At 49.9% G+C, this 23,893-nt stretch overlaps 3 protein-coding genes across 8 annotated transcripts; 2 read left to right on the forward strand and 1 right to left on the reverse strand.

Annotated features, from left to right (window-relative positions):
- Positions 1–498: 498 nt before the first annotated feature.
- On the forward strand, positions 499–4,449 carry MRPL24 (mitochondrial ribosomal protein L24). 3 transcript variants are annotated; one of them, XM_033200680.1, is made up of 6 exons: positions 499–828; positions 2,990–3,233; positions 3,317–3,412; positions 3,619–3,722; positions 3,979–4,109; positions 4,218–4,449. In XM_033200680.1, exons 2-6 carry the CDS (start codon positions 3,051–3,053, stop codon positions 4,352–4,354), a joined length of 651 nt encoding a protein of 216 aa, XP_033056571.1. In that variant the 5' UTR covers positions 499–828; positions 2,990–3,050; the 3' UTR covers positions 4,355–4,449. The 3 variants fall into 3 exon arrangements, with proteins under 3 accessions (XP_033056571.1, XP_033056570.1, XP_033056569.1); XM_033200679.1 differs by having other exon boundaries at positions 499–747; XM_033200678.1 differs by having other exon boundaries at positions 502–706.
- Positions 4,450–4,800: 351 nt separating this feature from the next.
- RRNAD1 (ribosomal RNA adenine dimethylase domain containing 1) lies at positions 4,801–13,265 on the reverse strand. The gene is given in 9 exon segments (XM_033200667.1): positions 4,801–5,118; positions 5,847–6,031; positions 7,333–7,814; positions 8,318–8,461; positions 8,806–8,868; positions 9,381–9,573; positions 9,739–9,863; positions 13,156–13,202; positions 13,205–13,265. Coding segments are annotated over 9 exon segments (1,422 nt in total). The 3' UTR covers positions 4,801–4,996.
- A 338-nt stretch (positions 13,266–13,603) lies between these two features.
- On the forward strand, positions 13,604–20,640 carry ISG20L2 (interferon stimulated exonuclease gene 20 like 2). Of its 4 annotated transcripts, none has more exons than XM_033200668.1 (4): positions 13,604–13,961; positions 14,559–15,464; positions 17,878–18,078; positions 19,099–20,640. In XM_033200668.1, the coding sequence occupies exons 2-4, from the start codon at positions 14,715–14,717 to the stop codon at positions 19,210–19,212; spliced, it is 1,065 nt and encodes a 354-aa protein (XP_033056559.1). In that variant the 5' UTR covers positions 13,604–13,961; positions 14,559–14,714; the 3' UTR covers positions 19,213–20,640. The 4 variants fall into 4 exon arrangements, with proteins under 4 accessions (XP_033056559.1, XP_033056564.1, XP_033056562.1 ...); XM_033200673.1 differs by having other exon boundaries at positions 14,598–15,464; XM_033200671.1 differs by having other exon boundaries at positions 13,907–14,057.
- Positions 20,641–23,893: the final 3,253 nt, after the last annotated feature.

Below are 23,893 nucleotides of genomic sequence, written 5' to 3' on the forward strand. Positions count from 1 at the left end.
AGGTCAAGTCAAATAATAGGATAACCCTTTCTCCTTGCTAATGCTAGGGGCACCTGCCACCCTTAGCTGGTGATGGGGTGGTAGGGGGAGGGGGTTGGTAGGGTGAAATCCCGATAGTACTCCCCGAGTTAGGTGGAATGACTGGCTTAGATCATTTCTGTTTCCTTCCAGATCTGACATTTTGTAACTAGATCGGCTACTAGCATTGGAAGGGCCCACGTTTCATCCCTTTCTCTAGAAAGCCTACCGGCAGTTTTTGAATCTGCCCTGCCCCCACTCCAGCAGAGAAAGTAAGGGAGAGCATTGGCTGTAACCCTGTCTGGAAAGGGCGGCCCTTCGCCTTGAACAGGAAGCCAGAACCACCTAGAAAATGGAGCCTTCTTCTCTAGAAACTACAATTCCCAGCGGCCTCCACGCAGAGCATGCGCGGGAATGTGCCAGGCGGGCCGCCCTAACCAGCTTGCCTTTCGATTCCCAACATGCTTCATGGTGTGTTTTGGTTTCCTTGATTTCCTACCCCGCCAAACTTCCTGTTTTCAGCTTTCTAGCGGCGGACTACAACTCCCAGCATGCTGAGAGATCAGATTCGTGGTTGAGCCGCCGTTTTACACTTGGACTACATCTCCCACAAAGTCGACGGGCGTGGCAGGGGAGGGGACGCTGAGGGCCCATGTGCTGAGCATCCGAAGTGCCGCGGAAAGTGGAGGTGAGGGCCGCCCGCCCCGGAGGTGCTCTTCCGAGAGGCAGGTGCGGGAAGAGCCTAATCTTTTCCCTGCCCATGGCTCAGTCGCCTCCCCAGGGTTTCTTTGCACCGGAAGTTTGGAGCGGGTGGGTGCTGAAGATAGCTAGGCCTTGACGTTGTCTGGGATGAGGCTGGTGGGGGAAGCCTTTGGAGCCGTGACCTGAGAGGGCAGACCTTCGTCCCCGCTATATTGCACGGCGCCTCCAGAACATGCAGGGAAAGCCCCACTGCGGGACGCTTACCAGCAGCATCTCCAGATTGTGGAGGGAAAGAAGGGAAGGATATCGGGGGCATGCAAGCTGCTCTGGGCTGGGGTGGTTCAGACCTGGAATGACTGAGGTGAAGGGACTCCCTGCAGCAATCACGCGGGAGGCTTGGGTCTTAAGATTGGCCCTGCTCCTGTCAAACTGTATGAACCAGGGTAGTCACTCCGGCTTTCAGGCCTTGATTTCCTTATCTGTAAAAGGGACTTTATGATGCATCTGGCAACCTCACCTCCCTCACTGGGCAATGTGAAGACCAAATGCCAGCAATGAAATTCCCAGCATTAGGTTTGTCATATAGTAGTCCTCTCTAAGCATTTGTTGAATACTCACAGGAACACTAGGCCCATCAGCATTAATTGAAAATAACAGGGTTTTTTTTGTTTGTTTGTTTTTGTTTCTTTTTCCGAAAATAACATCAGGGCTTTATACTGAGAAGTATAAAGAAGAAAAATGACCCAATATCTCACTGTTCAGATAACCCGTTAATACATATTTTTAAGTGCACCTGGTTAGAAAATGCAAACGTTATTATGGGAAGAAACAAAATGGAATTAACAGACCTCCCAAACAGTTCCTCTCCCCTAAAACAAGTACTTTGGTTTCTTGTTTCCTTTCCATAAATATAACTGTGCTGGAATATATATTCATATATTTACCCCAAAGGGATACTACTACTCACATTACTTTGCACCTTGCTTTGTTAAAATATTTTAAATAATCTAAATGACACCTACAACCCTGTAAATTTTGTGGATGATGAAACTGAAGTTCAAAAGTTAAATTGCCGGCTGGGCGTGGTGGCTTGTGCCTGTAATCCCAGTACTCTGGGAGGCCAAGGCGGGTGGATCACCTGATTTCAGGAGTTGGAGACCAGCCTGGCCAACATGGTAAAACCCTGTCTTTACTAAAAATACAAAGAAAAAAATTAGCGGGTCGTGGTGGCACATACCTGTAATCCTAGCTATTAAGGAGGCTGAGGGAGGAGAATCACTTGAACCTGAGGGGCAGAGGTTGCGGTGAGCTGAGATCATGCCACTGCACTCCAGCCTGGGTGACAGAACAAGACTCCGTCTCAAAAAATAAATAAATAAAGTTGCCTAGTGTCATACAGTAAGATGATGGTAGAGCAGGGAGTAGAACCCAGGTGATCTGACTTCCCTGTCCAGGGCTCTTTATGCCATTGTAGTATCTTTATTTGTCTTTGAAGTTAAGGTTCATTTTTATCTATAAAATGAGGTTAATGGTGACTTCTTCATTTGGTTGTCCTTAGGCTTAAATGAGATACAGGAAAGCACCTAGCATTGCACCTGGGAAGTTGCAAGTATTCAGTAAACTGAAGCACTTACCATTTATGTCTTCAGTTCATTCACTACCTCGTTAGTTGAGAATTGAGTGGTTTAGAGCACATACTTAGTTGGGAAGTTTAGGACTCAGTAATTCTAGAGTCTGGCCTTGGGTCTTTTTCCTTTAGAAAAGGAGCTATCTTAGGGAGGAGTGGTTATTTCCTGTTTAAGGACAAGAATTGTAAGTGGGATAGGGACATTTTAACCCCCGTTTTTATTTCTGCTACCTATTTGTTCATTTCACTGACTTACAACTGCCTACCTTTTGGCTGTATGCCAGCGTTCCATCTGTTTTCTTCCTATCCTGCTGTTCATACATTGATTTAGTATTTGTTAAGCACCTACTAGGTGCCAAGCTCTGGATTCATGAACTTGAGATAGATAACATGGCCCTTGTGCTTAATGAATTTTTTGGACTTTGAAGTCAGATAGACATATGTGGGTTTGAATGCTGATTCTCCAATGTAGTAGCTTTGTAATCATAAATAAGTTACTTGACCTTTCTATTTCCTCATCTATAAAGATGATAACTTCTTGTGAATATTCAATGTGATGAGGTCCATTGAGCAACACAGTAAGTGCTTTAAAAAATGTTCCTTCCCTTGCCTCTTTGCTCCCGTTTCTATCCATCTACCCAGAGCTGACAAGGAAGGTTTCTGAGCGTTTTGCTGGCAAAGGGATTTCTTACAGCCTCCAGGCATGCGTCTTTCTGCCCTGCTGGCCTTGGCATCCAAGGTCACTCTGCCCCCCAATTACCGCTATGGGATGAGCCCCCCAGGCTCCTTGGCAGACAAGAGGAAGAACCCCCCATGGCTCAGGCGGCGCCCAGTAGTTGTGGAACCCATCTCTGATGAAGACTGGTATCTGTTCCGTGGGGACACGGTGAGAGCCTCATACAGGGCATAGAGTGATGGGGAATCTCCTGGGCAAGGATCCCCCTCCCTAACCTTCGTGTCTTCCCACAGGTGGAGATCCTAGAAGGCAAGGATGCCGGAAAGCAGGGCAAAGTGGTTCAAGTTATCCGGCAGCGAAACTGGGTGGTCGTGGGAGGGCTGAACACAGTAAGTGGAGAGAGAGGATGGGGATGCTTGGGAAGCCCGTCTCATCTGTCCCTCTCCATTCCGAGCAGCGCAGGGTGGCAGGAGACTGGCTGAAGGGATGGTGGCATTACTGAACCTTCTACTTTTCAACTGGGGCTGAATGCACTGAGTAGCAAGGGCAAACCCCTTTCACACTCCTTGTTTTCTGACACTCCCCTCTTGGACAGCATTACCGCTACATTGGCAAGACCATGGATTACCGAGGAACCATGATCCCTAGTGAAGCCCCCTTGCTCCACCGCCAGGTCAAACTTGTGGATCCTATGGACAGGCAAGCGACAGGGCTCTGGGCAGAGGGTTTCTCACCCTCTGGGTCCACAAAGTGCTGTCCAATGGGAATGATGGGTTGGATGCTCTGGAGGTTGAGAGGGACCATCTCATGGACATGATTGCCTGCGGGTAACCCCAACACAGAGGTGGAGAAACACGGTGGTAACCCTGGTGTTTTGAACCCTCGACTCTGCTTTTGGGTTGGAGGGTGGCAGGAAACCGGCTCATAGGCCAGGCTCACCTCTTCTATCCACCAGGAAACCCACTGAGATTGAGTGGAGATATACTGAAGCAGGAGAGCGGGTACGAGTCTCCACACGATCAGGGAGAATTATCCCTAAACCCGAATTTCCCAGAGCTGATGGCATCGTCCCTGAAACGTGGATTGGTGAGTGAGGGGCAGGAAGGTCAGGGGTGGGTGCTAGGAGTGAGAGTAGGGGACATTAATCAAAGTTGGCAAGCCCTCTCACCCATGTCCTTTCCTCTGGCTTAACAGATGGCCCCAAAGACACATCAGTGGAAGATGCTTTAGAAAGAACCTACGTGCCCCGTCTAAAGACACTACAGGAGGAGGTGATGGAGGCCATGGGGATCAAGGAGACTCGGAAATACAAGAAGGTCTATTGGTATTGAGCCCGGGGAGAACAGCTCCTCCCCAACTTCTGTCCCAGCCTTGAAGGCTGAGGCACCTCTTTTTCAGATGCCAATAAAGAGCAGTTTATGAGTCCTGTTTACGGCTGCTGTGAGATAGAATGGCACCCCTTATCCCAGCACACTCTCAGGGACTGAAGGAAAGGAGCTTCTTCCCTGAGTTTATGACAGAACCTGGATGGAAGTTAGCTGGCCTTAAGGCAGCCCTCCCAAGGGGCAGGGCCTGCAGATTCTGAGTTGGAGGCCAAAGTGGGGTAGAGAAGTCCCCTCCATGGAGATCTGTGAGTAACAGAAGCTGTCACCTACACCACCTGCTAGAAAGGCCAGTGGGGAGTGGCGTGTGAGTCCTAACTGTAGCACCCTTGCAGCAGTGCCACAGGGAGGGTGCGCGTCTCCTTTTATCTACCTACAGAAATGGGAAGGAAACAAACATTTCTAATTTTTAATAAATTAAAACTTTACACTGTATTACATAATCCATGGAGGGAGAGAAAGGGGATGAAACTGAAGGAACCACGACTCAGGAGGATGCAGGATGCTGCTTCTCTGTATGAGGTGTACTCTGCCACTGTGCTATCTGGGCACTTTCAGATGATGGGGTCTGAGATGTGTCCTCAGGCTGCATTAGCTGTCTTCGGTCTCCAGAATAGAAAGAGCCTGACCCAGGGGCATCTTGGTGGCCACCAGAACCAGGTTTCTGGGAGAGAGTTCAGGACTGAAGATGGGCAGGAGCTCAGCATGGAAACCTGGAAGAAAGGGCTTAATCATAAGGGGAAGAATGAACCAAACTCACTCAGCCTCTTCTGCCCAGGCCTGTAAGCATAGCCCCTTTTCCCCATGGGGGAGGATCCAGTGGGGCTAAGGAGACCCCATTCTCCATAAGGAACACAGGTTCCCAAGGCACTGACTTGGGAGACAGTCCTCTTGCATTGTAGGTTCTCGATGCCTGGGAAGCTTGCTTAACATGCACCTTAGGGAGGTTCACCAGAGGCTGATTTCATAGGAATCTCAGGGTTTTTTTTTCGAGATGGAGTCTCTGTCACCCAGGCTAGAGTACAGTGGTGCAATCTTGGCTCACTGCAACCTCTGTCTCCTGGCTTCAAGCAATTTTTTTGCCTCAGCCACCCAAATAGCTGAGAGTACAGGCGTGTACCACCATACCCGGCTACTTTTTGTATTTTTAGTAGAGATGGGGTTTCACCGTGGCTGGTCTTGAACTCCTGACCTCAAGTGATCTACCCACCTTGGCCTCCCAAAGTGCTGGGATTATAAGCATGAGCTACCGCACCCAGCCTGGATTCTTAATTTTTTAACAAATCCCCTACTCCCAATCCACTAGTGACTCAAAGGTGGGGTCCAAGGATCACAATAGTGATTAGCTGGGCCCAGGAGACGTTGGAGCTGGGACTTGGAGAAGGAGCCCCAGAACCCCAGTCACTATAGTCCTTGGGTCCCTGCTGTAGGCCACCCTCACCCTGCTCCTGAAGGTACAGCAGCCGGTCCAGTAGAATAAGCGTCTCCACCAGTGGGGCAAGCAGTAGAGCCAGGCTGAAGAAGGCCACCACACGGTTCTCCTGGGCCTGGTGGGCCTGAAGGGCAGCCAGATTCAGTGGCAGCTGGGGGTCCAGCCCCACTCGCTGTAGCCCCCGCTGCACATATCTGTGGGATCAGTCACATTCAGCACTCAGTTTGGTTTTAAGAACTGTCACCTCACACTTAAACTTTGTTCCTAATTCCAACTTTGCTTTATTTTCTACCCTAATATGCGTTTTCATGAATATGTATATATAGATATACACACACATACACATACACATTTTTTTTTTGAGATGGAGTGTCAAAAACTGTCACCCAGGCTGGAGTGCAGTTGCATGATCTCCGCTTACTGCAAGCTCCGCCTTCCATGTTCACGCCATTCTCCTGCCTCAGCCTCCATAGTAGCTGGGACTACAAGCACCCGCCACCACGCCCAGCTAATTTTTTGTATTTTTTAGTAGAGATGGGATTTCACCGTGTTAGCCAGGATGGTCTCGATCTCCTGACCTTGTGATCTGCCCGCCTCAGCCTCCCAAATATATATTTTTTAAGACAGGGTCTTGCTGTCACCCAGGCTGGAGAGCAGCAGTGCAATCATAGCTCACTGTAGTCTCAAACACCTCAATCCTCCCACATCAGCCTCCCAAGTAGCTGGGTCTACAGGTATGAGCTACCATGCCTGTCTATGTTTTTTTGTACAGAGGTATCTCTCTACGTAGCCCAAGCTGGCCCCTAACTCCCAGCCCCAAGCAGTCCTCCTGCCTTGGCATCCCAAAGAGCTGGGATTACAGGCATGAGCCACCACACCTGGCTGTGTATTTTTGAATGTTTCTCTGGCTGTGAGCTGTCTGTCCAACAGTAAATTGATTTAAACATTTTCAGCCAGTTCTGTCCAACTAGCCATATTTTTAGCATTTAAAAACCTTTTTTTTTTTTTTTTTGAGACAGTCTTCCTTTGTTGCCCAAGCTAGAGTTCAGTGACACAATCTCAGTTCACTGCAACCTCCGCCTCCTGGGTTCAAACTATTCTCCTGCCTCAGCCTCCCGAGTAGCTGGGATTACAGGCGCGTGCCTCCACGCCTGGCTAATTTTTGTATTTTTAGTAGAGACGGGGTTTCGCCATGTTGGCCAGGCTGGTCTCAAACTCCTGACCTCAGGTGATCTGGCCGCATCAGCCTCCCAAAGTGCTGGGATTACAGGCGTGAGCCACCATGCCCAGCCAAAACTTCATGTTTCTTTGTTAGTCTCCTGATAAAAGAGGGACAACTGTCTTAAATTTTGAGAAGGTACCCTGGTCAGAGAACTCCAAATCACTCCTCTGGGTATACTTAGATTTTCTTTAGGCTATGCTGAAAGTGAGGGCGGAAGATCTCCAGTTAGAAATCTCCCCTCCACTGCCCACCACCCCCGTACCCCAACCTCACTCTTCAATCTTGAGCTCGTGGACCCTGGGGATACCCTGCACGCCTGGCCGACGGAGCTCGGGCCGGGCCCGTCGGATGACTGTCTCCAGTGCTGCACGGTAGCAGTGAGTTCGGAGGCCAGGGCCAGCTTTCTGTAGCCGCTCAGCATACTCCTCCAGGGCATGGCAGGCCCCCTCCCGAAGCCTGTAGGGCAGTTCATAGCCAGGCAGCCCAGCCACCCACTGACTCAGTGGGTAGCCGCCAGGGTCACTCAGCTTCATGTAGCAGCAGCCCACTGAGGCCAGGGCCACCACCTCAGGACAGCAGAAGTGCCTCAGCAAGGCAACACTCAGATCCCCACAGGCATGGAGGCCTGTGAGCAGCAAGCGGGCCCTGCCCTGACACGGGTTCTCCAGTGGAAGCAGAAGCTCCTCACACAGGGCTGTGGGGTCTACCCACCTAACCACATGGTGTGGGGAGTGACGAGGGCTGGTTTGGACCACCTGTGGAGGCAGGAAAGGACAAAGGCAGATGGGAAGTCTGTTTGCTGTCCCTAGGCCACCTCAGGCCACAAGAAGGGATCTGTCCTCCATGTTATTCCCCAAGGAGGAACGTGGGAGATAAGCTGGGTGTGGGAGAGGGCTGGACCACAAGTCAGGAGATGGAATAAATCCTGGACCTATCATTCACCATGTACATCTTTTCATCTCTGAGACCCAGTTTTCTGATTTGTAATGAGTCTAAAACCTGAGTGGCCACTTCACAGGTTGTATACATTGGTGTGGAGAAGTATACATTGGTGTGGAAAGCACTTTGTAAATAGAAAGTAACTTTGAGATACAGGGAGGCACTGGGGAAGGGGGGACCTTGGGAAAGAGGTAATAGAAATTAGGGACCACACCACTTCAAGCTGAGAAACTTGAAAGATGGAATCCAGCCTCTGTGCTCAATTCCAGCCAAGCAGCCCCTCCTCCCACAGTCCAGGTCGCAGGAAGGGGTGGCCTACCTGTGGGTTCCTCTTCTCCTCTTTCTCCAGAGCCTGCAGAAGCTCCTGGTCCAGGCGCTGGGCCCTCTCCACCAGTCTCTGATCCCCTTCGATGCTCTTCACCATCAACCCCAGGCCAAGAGCCATGAAGCGGGAGAGATGGCCCTGGAGTCACGAGGAGGAAGATGGAGACAGCCCTGTTCAGTGCTGTATCCATTGTCACCCTCCCCAGGGGTAACCTCGACACCTGGGTCCCAGGCCCGACAGAAGGCTTAAATTTTACCCTACAGAACTTACTAACATCAGTGTGGCTTAAGTTGGTATATAACTCCCCCATTTAAATCTGACTGGCTTAAAAAAAATTATGCAAAGAGAAAAAAAAATCTACCCTGCTTGGTTCCACCGCTTCTTGACACCTGCCTCGCTGGGCCTGTGGCCCAAAAACCTGCCTTCCAGGTGTTCTATCTCCCCATGACTCAAAAAAACAGTACATCAAGTCTCTGGCTCACCTGGCCTGAGCCCACGTCTACAACCTGGGTGCAGCCTGTAAAATCACTCAGCTTCTTCACCAACTGAAAGAGGAGGGAACAAAGGTCTCCTGGCCACTCGTTCTTGACTCCTGGGGCAAACACCCAGAGGGAGAGTGGAGGAGACAAAGATGACAGAGAAAGATGGACACAGGGTGCCCCGGATGTGATGACAGATTTGGAAAGAAAGATATAGGGGTGAGGGTGGAAGCAAGGAGAGTGGACCTGATCCAGGTTCAGGCCCACTCTCCTTGCCTTACAGGTCAGTGATTCAATCTCCCCCACAGAACAAGAACCCTGTGTTAAGCCACGAGCAGATTATGGAGATTTGAGAAAAGGAAAGAGACTGTGATTCAGACCTAGCTACCAACTAACCCCACAAAAGGATGAAAAAGAACCGCAGGATCAAAATATGATTATAGTTATATCTTTTGAGGTAAAGGAATGTCTAGGGCCTCTGGCCTTGCATGTCAAGGAAAGGGCACACATCTTTGTAAGCCACGCTTAAGGAGTCCCTGGGTTCCCAGACACCACCCATGCTCCAGCCATCTCCTCACCTCTCCCAGCCTCCGGATCTCATGCTGCTTCTTGGGCCTGACATGCTTCCGGAATGGAGCTGTTAGTCGGGAGCTCTGGCTGGGGTTCTCCAGGAACTCTGAGGCGGTCTGAAAGCCAGGCGTCCGGGTAAAGGCCAGGGCACAGGCTGTGGACTTCAGGGCCAGCAGGGTGAGTGGCCACACTGACCTGTACCTGAGATAGTCCAGCCCAGGCCTCCAGTGAATAGTCCCATCGCATCTGAGTGCACCAGTTTACAACCCAAGGCCCAGGAAGACCTTATGAGACACTCTGAGCAATACGCTCACTGCAGGGCTCAAAGCCTTGAGTTCCCCAGCACAGGGCCCTTCTAGCCCATACCTGACGACCTCCCCTTCCCCAGGCATCCCCAGCAGCATTGTGGCCAGCTGTGGTGGGTTCAGTCCATCCAGTGCTTCCTGCCATGAGCAAGGGAGTGTGTCCCATAGGTTGTCTGTGAAAAATTCCTACAGAGGAAGGGGAGAAGCAATCAGCAAGCTACTACCACTTCCATTCTTTCCCACCCCACTCTCAACTCCACACCTCACCGCCTGCCTCTTCCCAGCACTGCTGCCACATAGGGCCACTGTAACTGGCAGGTACCTCCTACTCAGCCAAGTCAGTTCTTCTCTGAAGTCTGCTCCAGCCTCCCGACTCTAGTGGCTTAACTCTGTTTCCTTGGAGTCCAGATTGCATTCTGGACACACTTCTTTTAGCAATTTCTGCACTTATGTATGTCTGTTTTCTCTATTAAACTGAATTTCTTAAGAGGAGGGATGGGATGGAATCTTCCCATCTGCATCCCTAACACTTACCAGAGTGACTGACACACAGTATGAGTACATTAACACTTAGTAACCTGCCATTATATGTGCCAGACACTGGTGTCTTTTTATTCATTCATTTGTCCACCACAAATTCTGGGGCTGTGTTTTGGTTATACATCAAGCTCTACTGTGGGCTCAGGGACTACAACAGTGAACCTGAGACAAGATTCTGGCTCCTGCAGAGTTTACATTAAAAAAATAACTTTGGCCGGGCATGGTGGTTCACGCCTGTAATCCCAGCACTTTGGGAGACCAAGGTGGGCAGATCACCTGAGATCAGGAGTTCGAGACCAGCCTGGTCAATATGGTGAAACCCCATCTCTACTAAAATTACAAAAATTTGCTGGCATGTTGGCATGCGCCTGTAATTCCAGCTACCCAGTAGGCTGAGGCAGGAGAATTGCTGGAACCTGGGAGGCAGAGGCTGCAGTGAGCCTAGATCGCGCCACTGCACTCTAGCCTGGTCAACAGAGCAAGACTCCGCCTCAAAAAAACCAAACCAAAACAAACAAACAAAACTTCAGACAACATCATATGTCACATAGACAAAACACTAATGAAACAGTAATGTAATGGAGAGTTTGGGCAAGGACTACTTTAGATAGGATGATGAGGGAAGACTTGTCTGACGAGTTGACATTTGAGCTGAGACTTGAATGATGAATAGGTGCTAGGAACGTAAAGAAAAATACAGGTAATAGCGGCCGGGCGCAGTGGCTCAAGCCTGTAATCCCAGCACTTTGGGAGGCCGAGACGGGCGGATCACGAGGTCAGAAGATTGAGACCATCCTGGCTAACACGGTGAAACCCCGTCTCTACTAAAAAATACAAAAAACTAGCCAGGTGAGGCAGCGGGCACCTGTAGTCCCAGCTACTCGGGAGGCTGAGGCAGGAGAATGGCGTAAACCCGGGAGGCGGAGCTTGCAGTGAGCTGAGATCCGGCCACTGCACTCCAGCCCCGGCGACAGAGTGAGACTCCGTCTCAAAAAAAAAAAAAAAAAATACAGGTAATAGCAAACACTTATTTAACACCTCTGCCAGACACCATTGTAAACATTTGACATGTATTAACACATCTGATCCTTTAAACAACACTTTGAGGTAGGTATTATTTTGTATCCCCCATTTTACAGATGTAGAAACAGGCACAGCACTTAAGTAACTTGCCCACGTCCAAAAGCTAGCAAATAGCTGAGCTGGGATTATTTATTTATTTATTTATTTTTAGAGATGGAGTCTCACTCTGCCACCCAGGCGGGAGTGCAGTGGTGCAATCTCAGCTCACTGCAACCTCCGCCTCCCTGGTTCTATCAATTCTCCTGCCTCAGCCTCCTGAGTAGCTTGGACTACAGGCGTGTGCTGCCAAGCCCAGCTTTTTTTTTTTTCTTGGATTTTAGTAGAGACGGGGTTTCACAGTGTTGCCCAGGCTGGTCTCGAACTCCTGAGCTCAAGCAATCCACCTGCCTCCCAGAGTGCTAGGATTATAGGCATGAGCCATCACACCCAGCCTGAGCTGGGATTTGAAACCAATTTTACTCTAGAGTCCTTGCTCTTAACCATTCTGCGATTGCCTTTCTGTGGAGGCAGATCAGTGAGTGCAAAGGTCCAGATGCCTGCCATATTGGCAGAGCAGAAATCAGGCCAGCAGAGGTATAGCACAGTGAAATGTGTGAGACAATAAAATGGGATAGAGTTGAAGAGACAGTAGGAGTCAGATCATGGGCTTTATAGATAATAGTAAGGAATCAGGATTTCATAAAAGTATCTAGGAAGCAAGGGATTGTCGTAATCAGATTTACATTTCAATGCTATCGATCTAGCTGCTCAGTGAAGAATTGGTTATGGCAGGGCAGAGGTAAGCACACAGCGAGATCGGTTAGGAAGTAGTTCAGAAGAGAGGTGATGGTGGCTTGGCTTAGGGTGGCAGCAATGGAGGTGGGGACAAATAGATGAATTTGGGATCTATTCCGAAGACAAGAGCCAAGAGGACTTGTTGAAGGACTGGATTGTGGATCAATGAAGGACAGCGCTGAATCAAGGATGGCCTCTGGGTTTGCGGTCTAAACAATTCAGTGGATGGTGGTGCCATTTACACATTCTCTCATTTACTCTTCACAATGATCCTTCAGACTGGGATCCATTGTATAGCTGAGGAAACCCAGGCTAGGACAAGTTGGGGGTTAGGGAGGCCTAAGGTTAACATCATAGGGGAGGCAGGATTCCAGACCAAGCCTTTTTGATTCCAGAGGCAGGCCTGTCTACTATACCAGAAAACCACGAATTTATTCAAAGCTTGGATGAATAACATGTGTGTTCTTGGAACACCTCACATGCTCCAAGAAGAGTTGAACATAGTTGCGGCATGGTTCCAATGTCCACGCATTTTATTACCTTGGATCTGGGAAGATTACAAAAATAATCTAGGAAGGTATTAGAAATATAGGCCGGGTGCGGTGGCTCAAGCCTGTAATCCCAGCACTTTGGGAGGCCGAGACGGGCGGATCACGAGGTCAGGAGATCGAGACCATCCTGGCTAACACGGTGAAACCCCGTCTTTACTAAAAAATACAAAAAACTAGCCAGGGGAGGTGGCGGGCGCCTGTAGTCCCACCTACTCGGGAGGCTGAGGCAGGAGAATGGCGTAAACTCGGGAGGCGGAGCTTGCAGTGAGCTGAGATCCGGCCACTGCACTCCAGCCTGGGCGACAGAGCGAGACTCCGTCTCAAAAAAAAAAAAAAAAAAAAAATATTATTTATGCCAGCTGAATAAAAAGGAGGGATCACTCCAGTTTTAACCACTCCTTGTACAGACAAAAGACTGAAACTCATAGAAGGAAAGAGATCAGAGGCTAATTCTCCAGATTCTCTCCCTGACGTGGACACCTAGCCAACCACACGACCAGAGACACCCCACCCACGCCCTGTGGCCTCACGATGATGTAGGCATCCAGGATGGAACGGTAGAGCGCCAGGACACGGTAAGGTTAACAGCTAGCTGCCTCCTCCCCTCATGAGAGAGGCCTCGGGCGGAGATGCCCGGCATCCCGCGGTCCAGAAGGCAGCGCGGGAAGCGAGAACGCAGTGAACAGGGATCCAGGGTCAGTACCACGCGGGTGCAGGACCCGGACGGGGCTCAGCTCTGCAGGCAAAACAGGAAGAGTTTTGGGTCCAGTCTCCGACGCTGCCTTTCCGGGATCCCATGCTGCAGTTGAAGACTTGAGGCGCCCCCAAGAGGTCACAGGTTGCGACGTTTCACAGTGCGAAGGTGTCAGCGTCGGAGACACGTAGGGCGGGGTAACAGTGCAATGACGCCACAAAAGCGTCCCGCGGAGGTCAGCTCACAACGAGGCGGGCCAAGTTCCAGTTCCCGCCCCTTCCCGTACACGCCTCTCCTTTTCCGGAAGTGAAGCCGGAGGTGTCCGGCTGGCTGCAGTTCCGGTTTATCGCGGCCTTCCCACACCTTCGCGTTGTATCACCACGGGGCTAGAGGGGCCGGGGAGCGCATCCCGCCCCCGCCCCCGCCCCCACCCACGCCGCCCCCTCCTCCGCCGCCACTGCCGTTCCTCACACACCCCGAATCACTGGCCTCGCTACCTGAGGTCGGGGCTGTGCGGGTGCGCGCGCGCCGACCTCTGGCGCGTTCTAACCCGCGCGCCTGCCTTCCCGGGCTTCGTCGACGCGCACCGATTTCCGCATCCGGCTCTGGACGCTTCCGGCCTTAGCTAAACCCATCTGGGAGGTAGGTTTGTGAGCGTGAGAGGACGATCTGTACCGGGGGACCGAAGTATGCTTATCCAGGTGGGCTGCCTCGAGCCTCGATCCCACGCCCCCGCTGGTAGGTGGTGTCACGGTCCTTGCTTGGGAGGACTTGGGTGAGGTGCATGTGGAGATTGTCCCCAATTCCGTCCTGGAGCCAAGGGAAAGGGATACCTGGATTTGTGTCTCTATTCGTGGGTCACGCTGCGGATGCCTGGGTAGCCCAGAGGTTATCTACGCCATACTTCTCACTGTTTTCGAGCATACCTAGATGTTCCCTTCCTAGGCGGAGTATAGAGCTAACGTGTTCTGGCCTCTTAGATTCATAGAGGGTTCGAGCTCTATGGGCCCCTCCAGTCCCTTCATTTTACAAATGAGATTCAAACCTAGAGCGCGGTAATGACCTTACTAAGACCAAACGGCTGGTGAATTGGGCTTCACTAGAATCCAGGCTTGCTGGCTAACACCAATGCTCCCTCCATTATGTTTTCATTTCCCCTCTGTCTGAGAGATTGCTCTGATGTCTTTCCTTCCATAAGTCCTACGGAGATCGATCGATCTTACCTCATTTTTCTCCCAGGCCTAGGAGCTCAATCACCAGGATCACTTTCTTCCCCAGGGTGTACTACAGACCTCCACATGTTGGACAGTAGGATTCAGCAGAGAATGAGTCCAACATCCTCTTTTCATCCATAAGCCACTCTTCCCAACTGCTCTTCCACCTCCCACTGTCCCTATGTCTACTTTACTGCTCAATCTGGATTTTGGGGAACCACCTCCCAAAAAGGCATTAGAAGGAAATGCCAAGCACCGAAATTTTGTCAAGAAGCGGAGGCTCTTAGAACGGAGAGGCTTTCTGAGTAAAAAGAACCAACCCCCTAGCAAGGCACCTAAGTTGCACTCTGAATCTCCAAAGAAAGGGGAAACTCCTATGGTGGATGGCACTTGGAAGACCCCTTCCTTCCCAAAAAAGAAGAAGACAGCTGCCTGCAGCAATGGGTCAGGACAGCCCCTGGACAAGAAAGCTGCAGTGTCTTGGCTGACCCCTGCCCCTTCAAAAAAGGCTGATTCTGTTGCTGCTAAAGTAGATTTGCTGGGGGAATTCCAGAGTGCCCTTCCAAAGATCAATAGCCACCCAACCCGCTCTCAGAAGAAGGGCTTCCAGAAGAAATCCTCTAAGAAGAACCATCCTCAGAAGAATGCCCCACAGAACTCCACCCAAGCTCATTCAGAGAATAAATGCTCCGGAATATCCCAGAAGTTGCCACAGAAGATGGTGGCAATTGACTGTGAGATGGTGGGCACAGGACCAAAGGGGCATGTTAGTTCCTTAGCTCGATGTAGCATTGTCAACTATAACGGAGATGTGCTTTATGATGAGTACGTTCTTCCCCCCTGCCACATTGTGGACTACCGAACCAGATGGAGTGGTATCCGAAAGCAGCACATGGTGAATGCCACACCCTTCAAGATTGCTCGAGGCCAGGTAAGAAGCATGGGGCTTGATGGTGGCAGGGAGGTGGATGGAGAGAGGTGTAAATCATTTTTCAGCAAAGGATATCACTATGGGAAGACACCAAAGGTTTGTGGAGGGAGGGAGGAGAATCTATCAGTTATTGAAGAAGGCCCCCTGTCGGTGGAAGGAGCCGTGAAAGTCAGGAAGGTACAATTAGCTGGTGTCACAGACTTCATTGGTCAAGACCTATTTTAGCCGGGCGCAGTGGCACTTGCCTATAATCCCAGCACTTTGAGAGGCTGAGGCAGGAGAGTCGCTCAAGCCCAGGAACTCAAGATCTGTCTGGGTAACAAAGCGAGACTCGTCTACAAAAAAGTTAGCTAAGTGTGGTGGCGCATGCCTGTAGTGCCAGCTACTCAGGTGGTCAAGGCTGCAGTGAGCCTTAGATCACACCACTGCCACTGCACTCCAGCCTGAGCGACAGAGTGAGAGCCTGTCTCAAACAAACAAACAAACAATTTTAGGTTCCAAATTGGGTCTGGGGAACTGAGAATCTGCATAGAGAAATAACAGCAAATAATGTAACTGGACAGAGCTACAGACATCAGTGTCAGGAGAAAGGGCTTGATTTGGAAAAACCTTGTGAATTGGAGCCTAAGCTTTAGAGAGGAAAGGTGGAGAGCTCTTCCCAAGCAAAAAGTAACTTGGGGCAAGTGCGGAAAGTGGTGGTGGTAAGAGAGGGCAGAAAGTTGACAGGAGGAGCTGGGGTATATTTGTCCAACTGGAATAGGTAACCAGTGAAGGGCATAAACAGCAGAGGGCCAGCACTTCGGGTTGTCATCTAACTTCTAGCCCTGTGCTGGTTATTGGGAGCACAAGGCATAAACAGGAAAGGAGAGTGAGCTAGGAGGGGTGAAAGGAGGAAGTGAAGGGAGAGCAAGAGGGGCGCCTGCTGGTCTCAGGAGGCCGCCGGAGGGCGCCCTTGGTCCACGTCTTTGCAGTTTCAGGTCCACACTCTGCCTTCTCTGGACACGCTGTTCCCATAGTGCCTTATGTGCGGTCAGTTGGAGAAGGTTCGTTAGAGGTGAGGTGACTGACTATTTTAGAAAAGACGGAAAGAAGAGTTAAACATCCTGGGCACAAAGGGGCACAGCCGAGCAAAGGCATAGGAGAGGCGGAAGATGGGACGGGTCTGAGACAGCAAATCTGCCCAGCTTTGATGAGGGCTATATGTCGAGGTTAATAAGAAATGAAGGTGGTGGTGGACAGTAAGTAGGTGAAGTCAGGAGTAACTAAATATCTAGTTCACGGGACTACGTCAGGTTTTCATCATAAAGCACTTCCCCAGTGCCAAGCTGGGGTTATGGGACTAAGGTATGTCCAGATGAGCCTAGCCCCTTCAAAGGGGGTCCCTTTGGGAGGCTATGCAGATCTGTCACTTTTGTTGAAAACCTGTTTGGAACCTCATTTTGAGAATGACCTTCAGAGCCTGTGGCATGTTCTTTGGTGGTCCTCATTGGTAGCATGTCCTCCTGCTTTAAGAGCCTAAAATGGCTAGGTGTAGTGACGTGTAGTTTCCTGAAGACCAGGTGTGGTGGCTCACAGCTGTAATCCCAGCACTTTGGGAGGCCCAGGCGAGCAGATCACCTGAGATCAGGAGTTCGAGACCAGCCTGGCCCATATAGTGAAACTCCGTCTCTACTAAAAATACAAAAATTAGCCGGGCGTGATGGTGGATGCCAGTAGTCTCAGCTACCTGGGAGGCAGAGGTTGTAGTGAGCCAAGATCGCACCAGCACACTCCAGCGTGGGCAACAGAGTAAGACTCTGTCTCAAAAAAAAAAAGTTTCCTGAAATATTGAGAAGTTATTTTACTTGGTTCCAAAACTAGTGTGAATAAAGTTCCTTCTGCAACTTTAGTTTGTACGTGATTCTTAATTTTTTGTGCTTTGTAGACTCTGAGAATTTGATGAAAGCCACAGATTCTCTTCCGCTAGTACCCATACACATCTAATTGCATGTAATTTTGGGCTTTTGTTAGCCTCCCTGGGGCCATGGTCCCAGCCATGTGTCTAAGGCCAGCATAATGGTAATAGTTAAAGGACTTCATGTAGCAAGCCAGAACCGAACTAAATACATGGACATCTCAAATATGAGTGTCATTTAGGACTGAAGGCAAATTAATGTCATGGGGTGGAGATCAATAAGAAGGTAAAGAGCCACTGGCAGTATGAGTCCAAACAGGGTATACCATGGAAATCACCTGTGGAAGAGGAAGTGGATTCCAGAAGAAAGAAAACTTGTGGGAGTGAGCATTTCAAGGATAGAGAGGTGGGCAGTTGGTGAAAGAATCCAGAAGGGTTTGATGGTCCCGTTGGGCTTTCAGAATGCAGGGGTTCCACTGCAGTCTTGCTTCTCACCACTCTCTTCCGCACTTGTTCCAGATCTTGAAGATACTCACAGGGAAGATAGTGGTGGGACATGCCATCCACAACGACTTCAAAGCCCTTCAGTACTTTCACCCCAAGTCCCTCACCCGTGACACCTCCCATATACCCCCCCTCAACCGGAAGGCTGACTGCCCGGAGAATGCCACCATGTCTCTGAAGCATCTCACCAAGAAGCTGCTAAACCGGGATATCCAGGTAGCATCTCCCCACATCCCCCGTCCCCATCTTGGACATGGCTCTCATTGATGTCCCTAGCAAGACTCTGATCCCAGAAGTCCTGTAGTTGTAGAGCTCCAGATGGGCTGCTGTGATGGGAAGAGCTTTGGATGAAGGGCCCAGTAGTGTCTCTCCATCTGTACACAGGATAATAATTCCTGTTGTCTACCTCATAGAATGTTTCTAAGTGTGCTTTGGAAAAGGGAAAAAGTCATAAGTAGATATAAAACCCTAAGTAAGGAAGAAAGCAGGTAGCAGTGGTGGTCTAAGAGACCATGTAGTGGATGCAAGGACTGCTCATATTTTACATGCTATCATTTAGCAAAGGGTGGCCCATCTGGCGGGAAGGTGTGGACATATATCACATAGAGCAGTTAAGGAACTAGGGAAAGTGGAAGACTCAGAAGACCTGTCTTTGACCTGGTATGTTCTGGCTCTACAGAACCTAATACGGTTTATACATACTGCCACAGAAAGGACTGAAGTAGACAGTGGTAAAGACTTCTAGGAGTTGCCGGGCGCGGTGGCTCACGCCTGTAATCCCAGCACTTAGGGAGGCCGAGGTGGGCGGATCACGAGGTCAGGAGATCGAGACCATCCTGGCTAACACAGTGAAACCCTATCTCTACTAAAAATACAAAAAAATTAGCCGGGCGTAGCGGCGGGCGCTTGTAGTCCCAGCTACTCGGGAGGCTGAGGCAGGAGAATGGCGTGAACCCGGGAGGCGGAGCTTGCAGCGAGCCGAGATCGCGCCACTGCTCTCCAGCCTGGGGGCAGAGTGAGACTCCGTCTCAAAAAAAAAAAAAAAAAAAGACTTCTAGGAGTTGAACCCCTGAAATTACATAAGGAGTAGGGCCCCACCAGAGTTCTGTCTTTGTAGCCTTCTGTCTGCGGAAGAAACGGTGTAGCGGAGGCAGGGGAAAGAGGAGTGCAGAGTCCACTGGAAAGGAAGAAACGGTTTCTTGTTGCTTCATACTCTTGTCTTCCTTGCTTGCTCAGGTTGGGAAGAGCGGACATTCCTCTGTGGAAGATGCCCAGGCCACCATGGAGCTGTACAAGTTGGTTGAAGTCGAGTGGGAAGAGCACCTAGCCCAGAATCCCCCTAAAGACTAGTGACAGTGGGGATACTGGTGACATGGGGAGGCAGAGGCAGCGCCCAGGAGAAACAGGGCAGCGGACCAATGGACAGCTCCACCAGCTCCACATCTTTGGAAGCTAGATTTGTGGAGAGAGAAAAGCTCTACCCCAGACTTAATACCCATTGAAATTTCACCTCAGGTGTTGTGTCCTGTGTCTGGTTAAGTTTCCCATGGAAGGGGGAGGCCTTCACGTCAGAACCCAGCCCTGTACCGTTTACTTCTTAAATGGTGCTAACCACAGGTGTCCCAGCGTGCTCTGTGCCAGTTAAGATTTTTAACTTTCAAGGGGCAGGGCATACTGGGAAATGTAGTTTCCCAAACTGCCTTATCACTTGGGTGGACATATGTCTCCTTTTATGCCTTTTGGTTTGAGTAATTAACAGCATCCTCTTCCACACTCAGAAGTGTTCTGGTTGGGGCCAGGTGTGGTAGCTCACGCCTGTAATCCCAACACTTAGGGAGGCCAAGGCAGGTGGATCACCTGAGGTCAGGAGTTCAAGACCAGCCTGGCCAACATGGCAAAATCCCGTTCTCTACTAAAAATACAAAAAATTAGTGGGGCGCCTGTAATCCTAGCTACTCAGGAGGTTGAGGCGGGAGAATTGCTTGAGCCCAGGAGGCGGAGATTGCAGCGAGCCCAGATTGCGTCACTGCACTCCAGCCTGGGTGACAAGAGTGAGACTCTGTCTCCAAGAAAAAAAAAAAAAAGTGTCCTGTTGGATAATAAATTATGTGGTCCCTCTTGGGCACGGTGGCTCACGCCTGTAATCCCAACACTTTGGGAGGCCGAGGTGGCGGATCACGAGGTCAGGAGATCGAGACCATCCTGGCTAACACAGTGAAATCCCGTCTCTACTAAAAATACAAAAAATTAGCCGGGCGTGGTGGCAGGCTCCTGTAGTCGCAGCTACTCGGGAGGCTGGGGCAGGAGAATGGCGTGCACCCAGGAGGCAGAGCTTGCAGTGAGCCGAGATTGTGCCACTGCCCTCCAGCCTGGTCCACAGAGCAAGACTCCATCTCAAAAACAAAAAAAAATTGTGTGGTCCCTTTCCATGTCACAAACTCTGCTTTTGGCTCAGAGTCTGTATCTAGCCTGTGTCAGGATATTGCCTGTTCTTCCCACCTTGACTTCCAGAGCAGCCATCGCTGGTGAGCTTTAGTTCTCCTTAGGGTTCCACGGCATGAAAAGTAAGAGTGTAGCTTGGAAATCAACTTTTGTGATTTAGGAAAGCTGTCTCTTTCCTAAGGTAATAGGGGGTTTATTTCATTTAGGCCCCAATTGGTAGGTTTTAAAATAATTTATAAAGTGTTTTAATAATTTGGTTGTCTTTTTTACCTTGCTAAACCAAGCCTCTAAAAACTCAAATTATTCCCTTGATAAATTTTTATAATGGAAAAGCAATTATGTATGGTTTCTTCTTTATGTTAAATAGCTCTATCACAAAGTATCGTGGGGCTGTAGTTTCCTTAGGGGATTTCCAGGGTCACTGGATGACACTACTGGGGCCCTTCCTGGAAGTCACTGAGAACTGACCAAGCCACAAACACATGTGACACATACGGTGCCTTGTCCTCATCCCTACGACACATCAGAGCTGGGCATGGCAGCTCATGCCTGTAATCCCAGCTACCCTGCAGGCTGAGGCATGAGGATTCCTTGAGCCCAGGAATTTAAATCCAGTCTAGGCAAAATAGACCCCATCTCAATTTTTTAAAAAATTAACAAGCACACCTAGAATGACACCCCAAGCCATGCAACTCCTGGCCCCCCACACACAGGGTATGTGACCAGGAGAGTGAGGTAGAGAGAGTGGGCATGAAGGAGGGGCAGAGCAGGGGAGAAAGGGTGCTTGGTGACGACACCCTGGTCCTGCTGCCAGCTCTTGGTGGTACACACCCCATCTTGGGAAAGAGTCGCCAGTCTGACCTTGTGTCCAGGATCATTATCTGCACTTTCTTGAGAGAATGCAGACTCCATGTCTGCACCAGGACTTTTGCATTTTGAGTGGCTGGTCTGGTTCCAGGGGCCAGAGTCACAGTCACAGCTGCCTATAGAAGGGAATTTCCTGCAACCAGACCAGACCCAGACGTGGTCTTGTGGCCTGCACTGTGGGGTCTGTTGCACAGACAGCCATTATGCTCTGAGCAAATTGGTTCCTGTGGGGCCCAACATATTTAATGTCCATGACTTCACAAAAGGGTGCCAGGTACCCTTGCACAGCAAGAAGTGAGAATAGTGCAAGGAGGCCACAACAGAAACTGGTAGGAATACACACATGGAAGCAATTCTTAACTACATTGTAATCAGTAAATGAAGATAACTGTGATATTCTCATTAGGGTACTTCTTAGCTGAAACAACTAGCTTTGTCAGGCCGGGTGCAGTGGCTCACACCTGTAATACCAGCACTTTGGGGAGGCGGAGGCAGGAGGACGGCTTGAGCCCAGAAGTTTGAGACCAGTCTGGGCAACATAGTGAGACCCATCTCTACCAAAAAAAAAAAAAAAACCTGGCTTTGAATGTGTCTTGGTGAAGTAGCAACTGGCTTTTATGATCCACCTACTCCCACACCCCATGTCTAAAAAGGCACATGACTCTGCTACAGCCTCAAAACAAAAGTACCTGATCTCAGTCCAATGTTGAAAAGAGCTCATTCTGCCAGGCGCGGTGGCTCACACCTGTGATCCCAGCACTTTGGGAAGCCGAGGCAGGCAGATCATGATGTCAGGAGATCAAGACCATCCTAGCTAACATGGTGAAACCCTGTCTCTACTAAAAAAAAACAAAAAGTTAGCCAGGCGTGGTGGTGGGCACCTGTACTCCCAGCTACTCAGGAGGCTGAGGCTGGAGAATGGTGTCAACCCTGAGAGGCAGAGCTTGAAGTGAGCCGAGATTGTGCCACTGCACTCCAGCCTGGGCGACAGAGCGAGACTCCATCTCAAAAAAAAAAAAAACTCATTCTTACTTTTGCTCACCAAGAGAAACCTGGGAGACCAGAAGACCTTGCAGGCAACTCCTTAACTGTCTACCGTCATCACACTTCCTTGTCAGAGCCCAGCTTACCTAGCAAGGGTGCCTGGAATCCCCTGTACCTCAATCCCCTTCCTGTTCTGTCTCTGTCCTGACTTCAGTTGATAGTGGACAAACCCTATTGTAGATTGCTGCCTGAACCCCAGTCAGCAAGTCCTGTTTTGCCTTAAATCTAAGGTCTTGTTGGATGCGGTGGCTCACGCCCGTAATCCCAATGCTGAGAGACCAAGACAGGCAGATCAGAGATCAGGAGATTGAGACCAGACTGGACAACATGAAACCCCATCTCTACTAAAAATACAAAACTACAAAAACATCCCCGGCACATGGGGCACATGCCTGTATTCCCAGCTACTCGGGATGCTGAGGCAGGAGGATAGCTTGAACCTGAGAGGCAGAGGTTGCTGTGAGCCAAGATCATGCCACTGAACCCCACTGCAGCCTGGGTGACAGAGTGAGGACTCCGTCTCAAAAAAAAAGTAATTAAAACAAATCTAAGGTCTTTCAGCGTGGAGCAAATGCATGACAGCATGTAAGCTTTTGTTAGTAATATTTTTTTCATGGCATAATGAAGTTTTCTAATACTAAAAGACCCTCTGCTACAAGTAAGACTAGGAAAAGACAAGAGTGTAAGAACATATCCTGCTGAACATACTTGTGATAGTCTAAAACTTCACATAACAAAGCAGTTCTCAAACGGGGAAGGGAGCATGTATTTTGAGATTTTAGGTATTAGCACTACTCATCTCTCTACCCTTAAGAACCAGTGATTGGCCAGGCACAGTGGCTGATGCCTGTAATCCCAGTACTTTGGGAGGCCAAGGCAGGTGGATCTCAAGGTCTCAAGTTTGAGACCAGCCTGGTCAACATAGTGAAACACCGTCTTTATTAGAAAAACAAAACATTAGCCGGGCGTGGTGGCAGGCGCCTGTAGTCCCAGCTACTCAGGAGGCTGAGGCAGGAGAATCGCCCTGCGGTGACCCAAGATCGAGCCACTACATTCCAGCCTGGGCAACACAGCGAGACTCCGTCTCAAAAAAAAAAAAAAAAAAGGCCAGGTGCGGTGGCTCACGCCTGTAATCCTAGCACTTTGGGAGGCTGAGGCCGGCGGATCACAAGGTCAGGAGTTCAAGACCAGCCTGGCCAGCATGGTGAAACCCCGTCTGTACTAAAAAATAAAAAAATTAGCCAGGCATGGTGGCGCCTGCCTATAATCCCAGATACTCGGGAGGCTGAGGCAGGAGAATCCCCTGAACTCAAGAGGCGAAGGTTGCAGTGAGCCGAGATCGTGTCACTGCACTCTACCCTGGGCAACCGAGCAAGACTCCGTCTCAAAAAAAAAAAAGTTATCTAGGGAAGGCTCCAAGGAGGAATCAGTTGATTACTAGTTTAATAGATAATTACAGTGGACAACAATAGGAAAGATCAACAGTACTGTAATTATGACCTTGCCCCAAGGCACATTAGCCCAAGTGCAAGTTTAGAGAGACAAACACCTAAGAATGCGATGTGCCAGGTACCTCTATGAATATCCTGAATCCACAGTCTGGGTGTAATGTAGGTCACAAAGCACTTTCACCAAAGAGCTGACAGCTTAAAGAAGTTACTTTGCTGCCGGGTGCGGT

Source organism: Trachypithecus francoisi, unplaced genomic scaffold (assembly GCF_009764315.1).
Source record: "Trachypithecus francoisi isolate TF-2019V2 unplaced genomic scaffold, Tfra_2.0 Lachesis_group5, whole genome shotgun sequence".
In the NCBI taxonomy this organism is placed as follows: Eukaryota; Metazoa; Chordata; class Mammalia; order Primates; family Cercopithecidae; genus Trachypithecus; species Trachypithecus francoisi.

Bases quoted from the DNA above. Each gene is read 5' to 3' on its own strand.
- MRPL24 (XM_033200680.1), top strand. From the start codon at position 3,051: ATGCGTCTTTCTGCCCTGCTGGCCTTGGCATCCAAGGTCACTCTGCCC. The intron at 3,413-3,618 runs GTAAGTGGAGAG...CCTCTTGGACAG, and splicing joins TCGTGGGAGGGCTGAACACA to CATTACCGCTACATTGGCAA. The intron at 3,723-3,978 runs GCAAGCGACAGG...TCTATCCACCAG, and splicing joins CTTGTGGATCCTATGGACAG to GAAACCCACTGAGATTGAGT.
- ISG20L2 (XM_033200668.1), top strand. From the start codon at position 14,715: ATGTCTACTTTACTGCTCAATCTGGATTTTGGGGAACCACCTCCCAAA. The intron at 15,465-17,877 runs GTAAGAAGCATG...CACTTGTTCCAG, and splicing joins TCAAGATTGCTCGAGGCCAG to ATCTTGAAGATACTCACAGG. The intron at 18,079-19,098 runs GTAGCATCTCCC...TTGCTTGCTCAG, and splicing joins TGCTAAACCGGGATATCCAG to GTTGGGAAGAGCGGACATTC.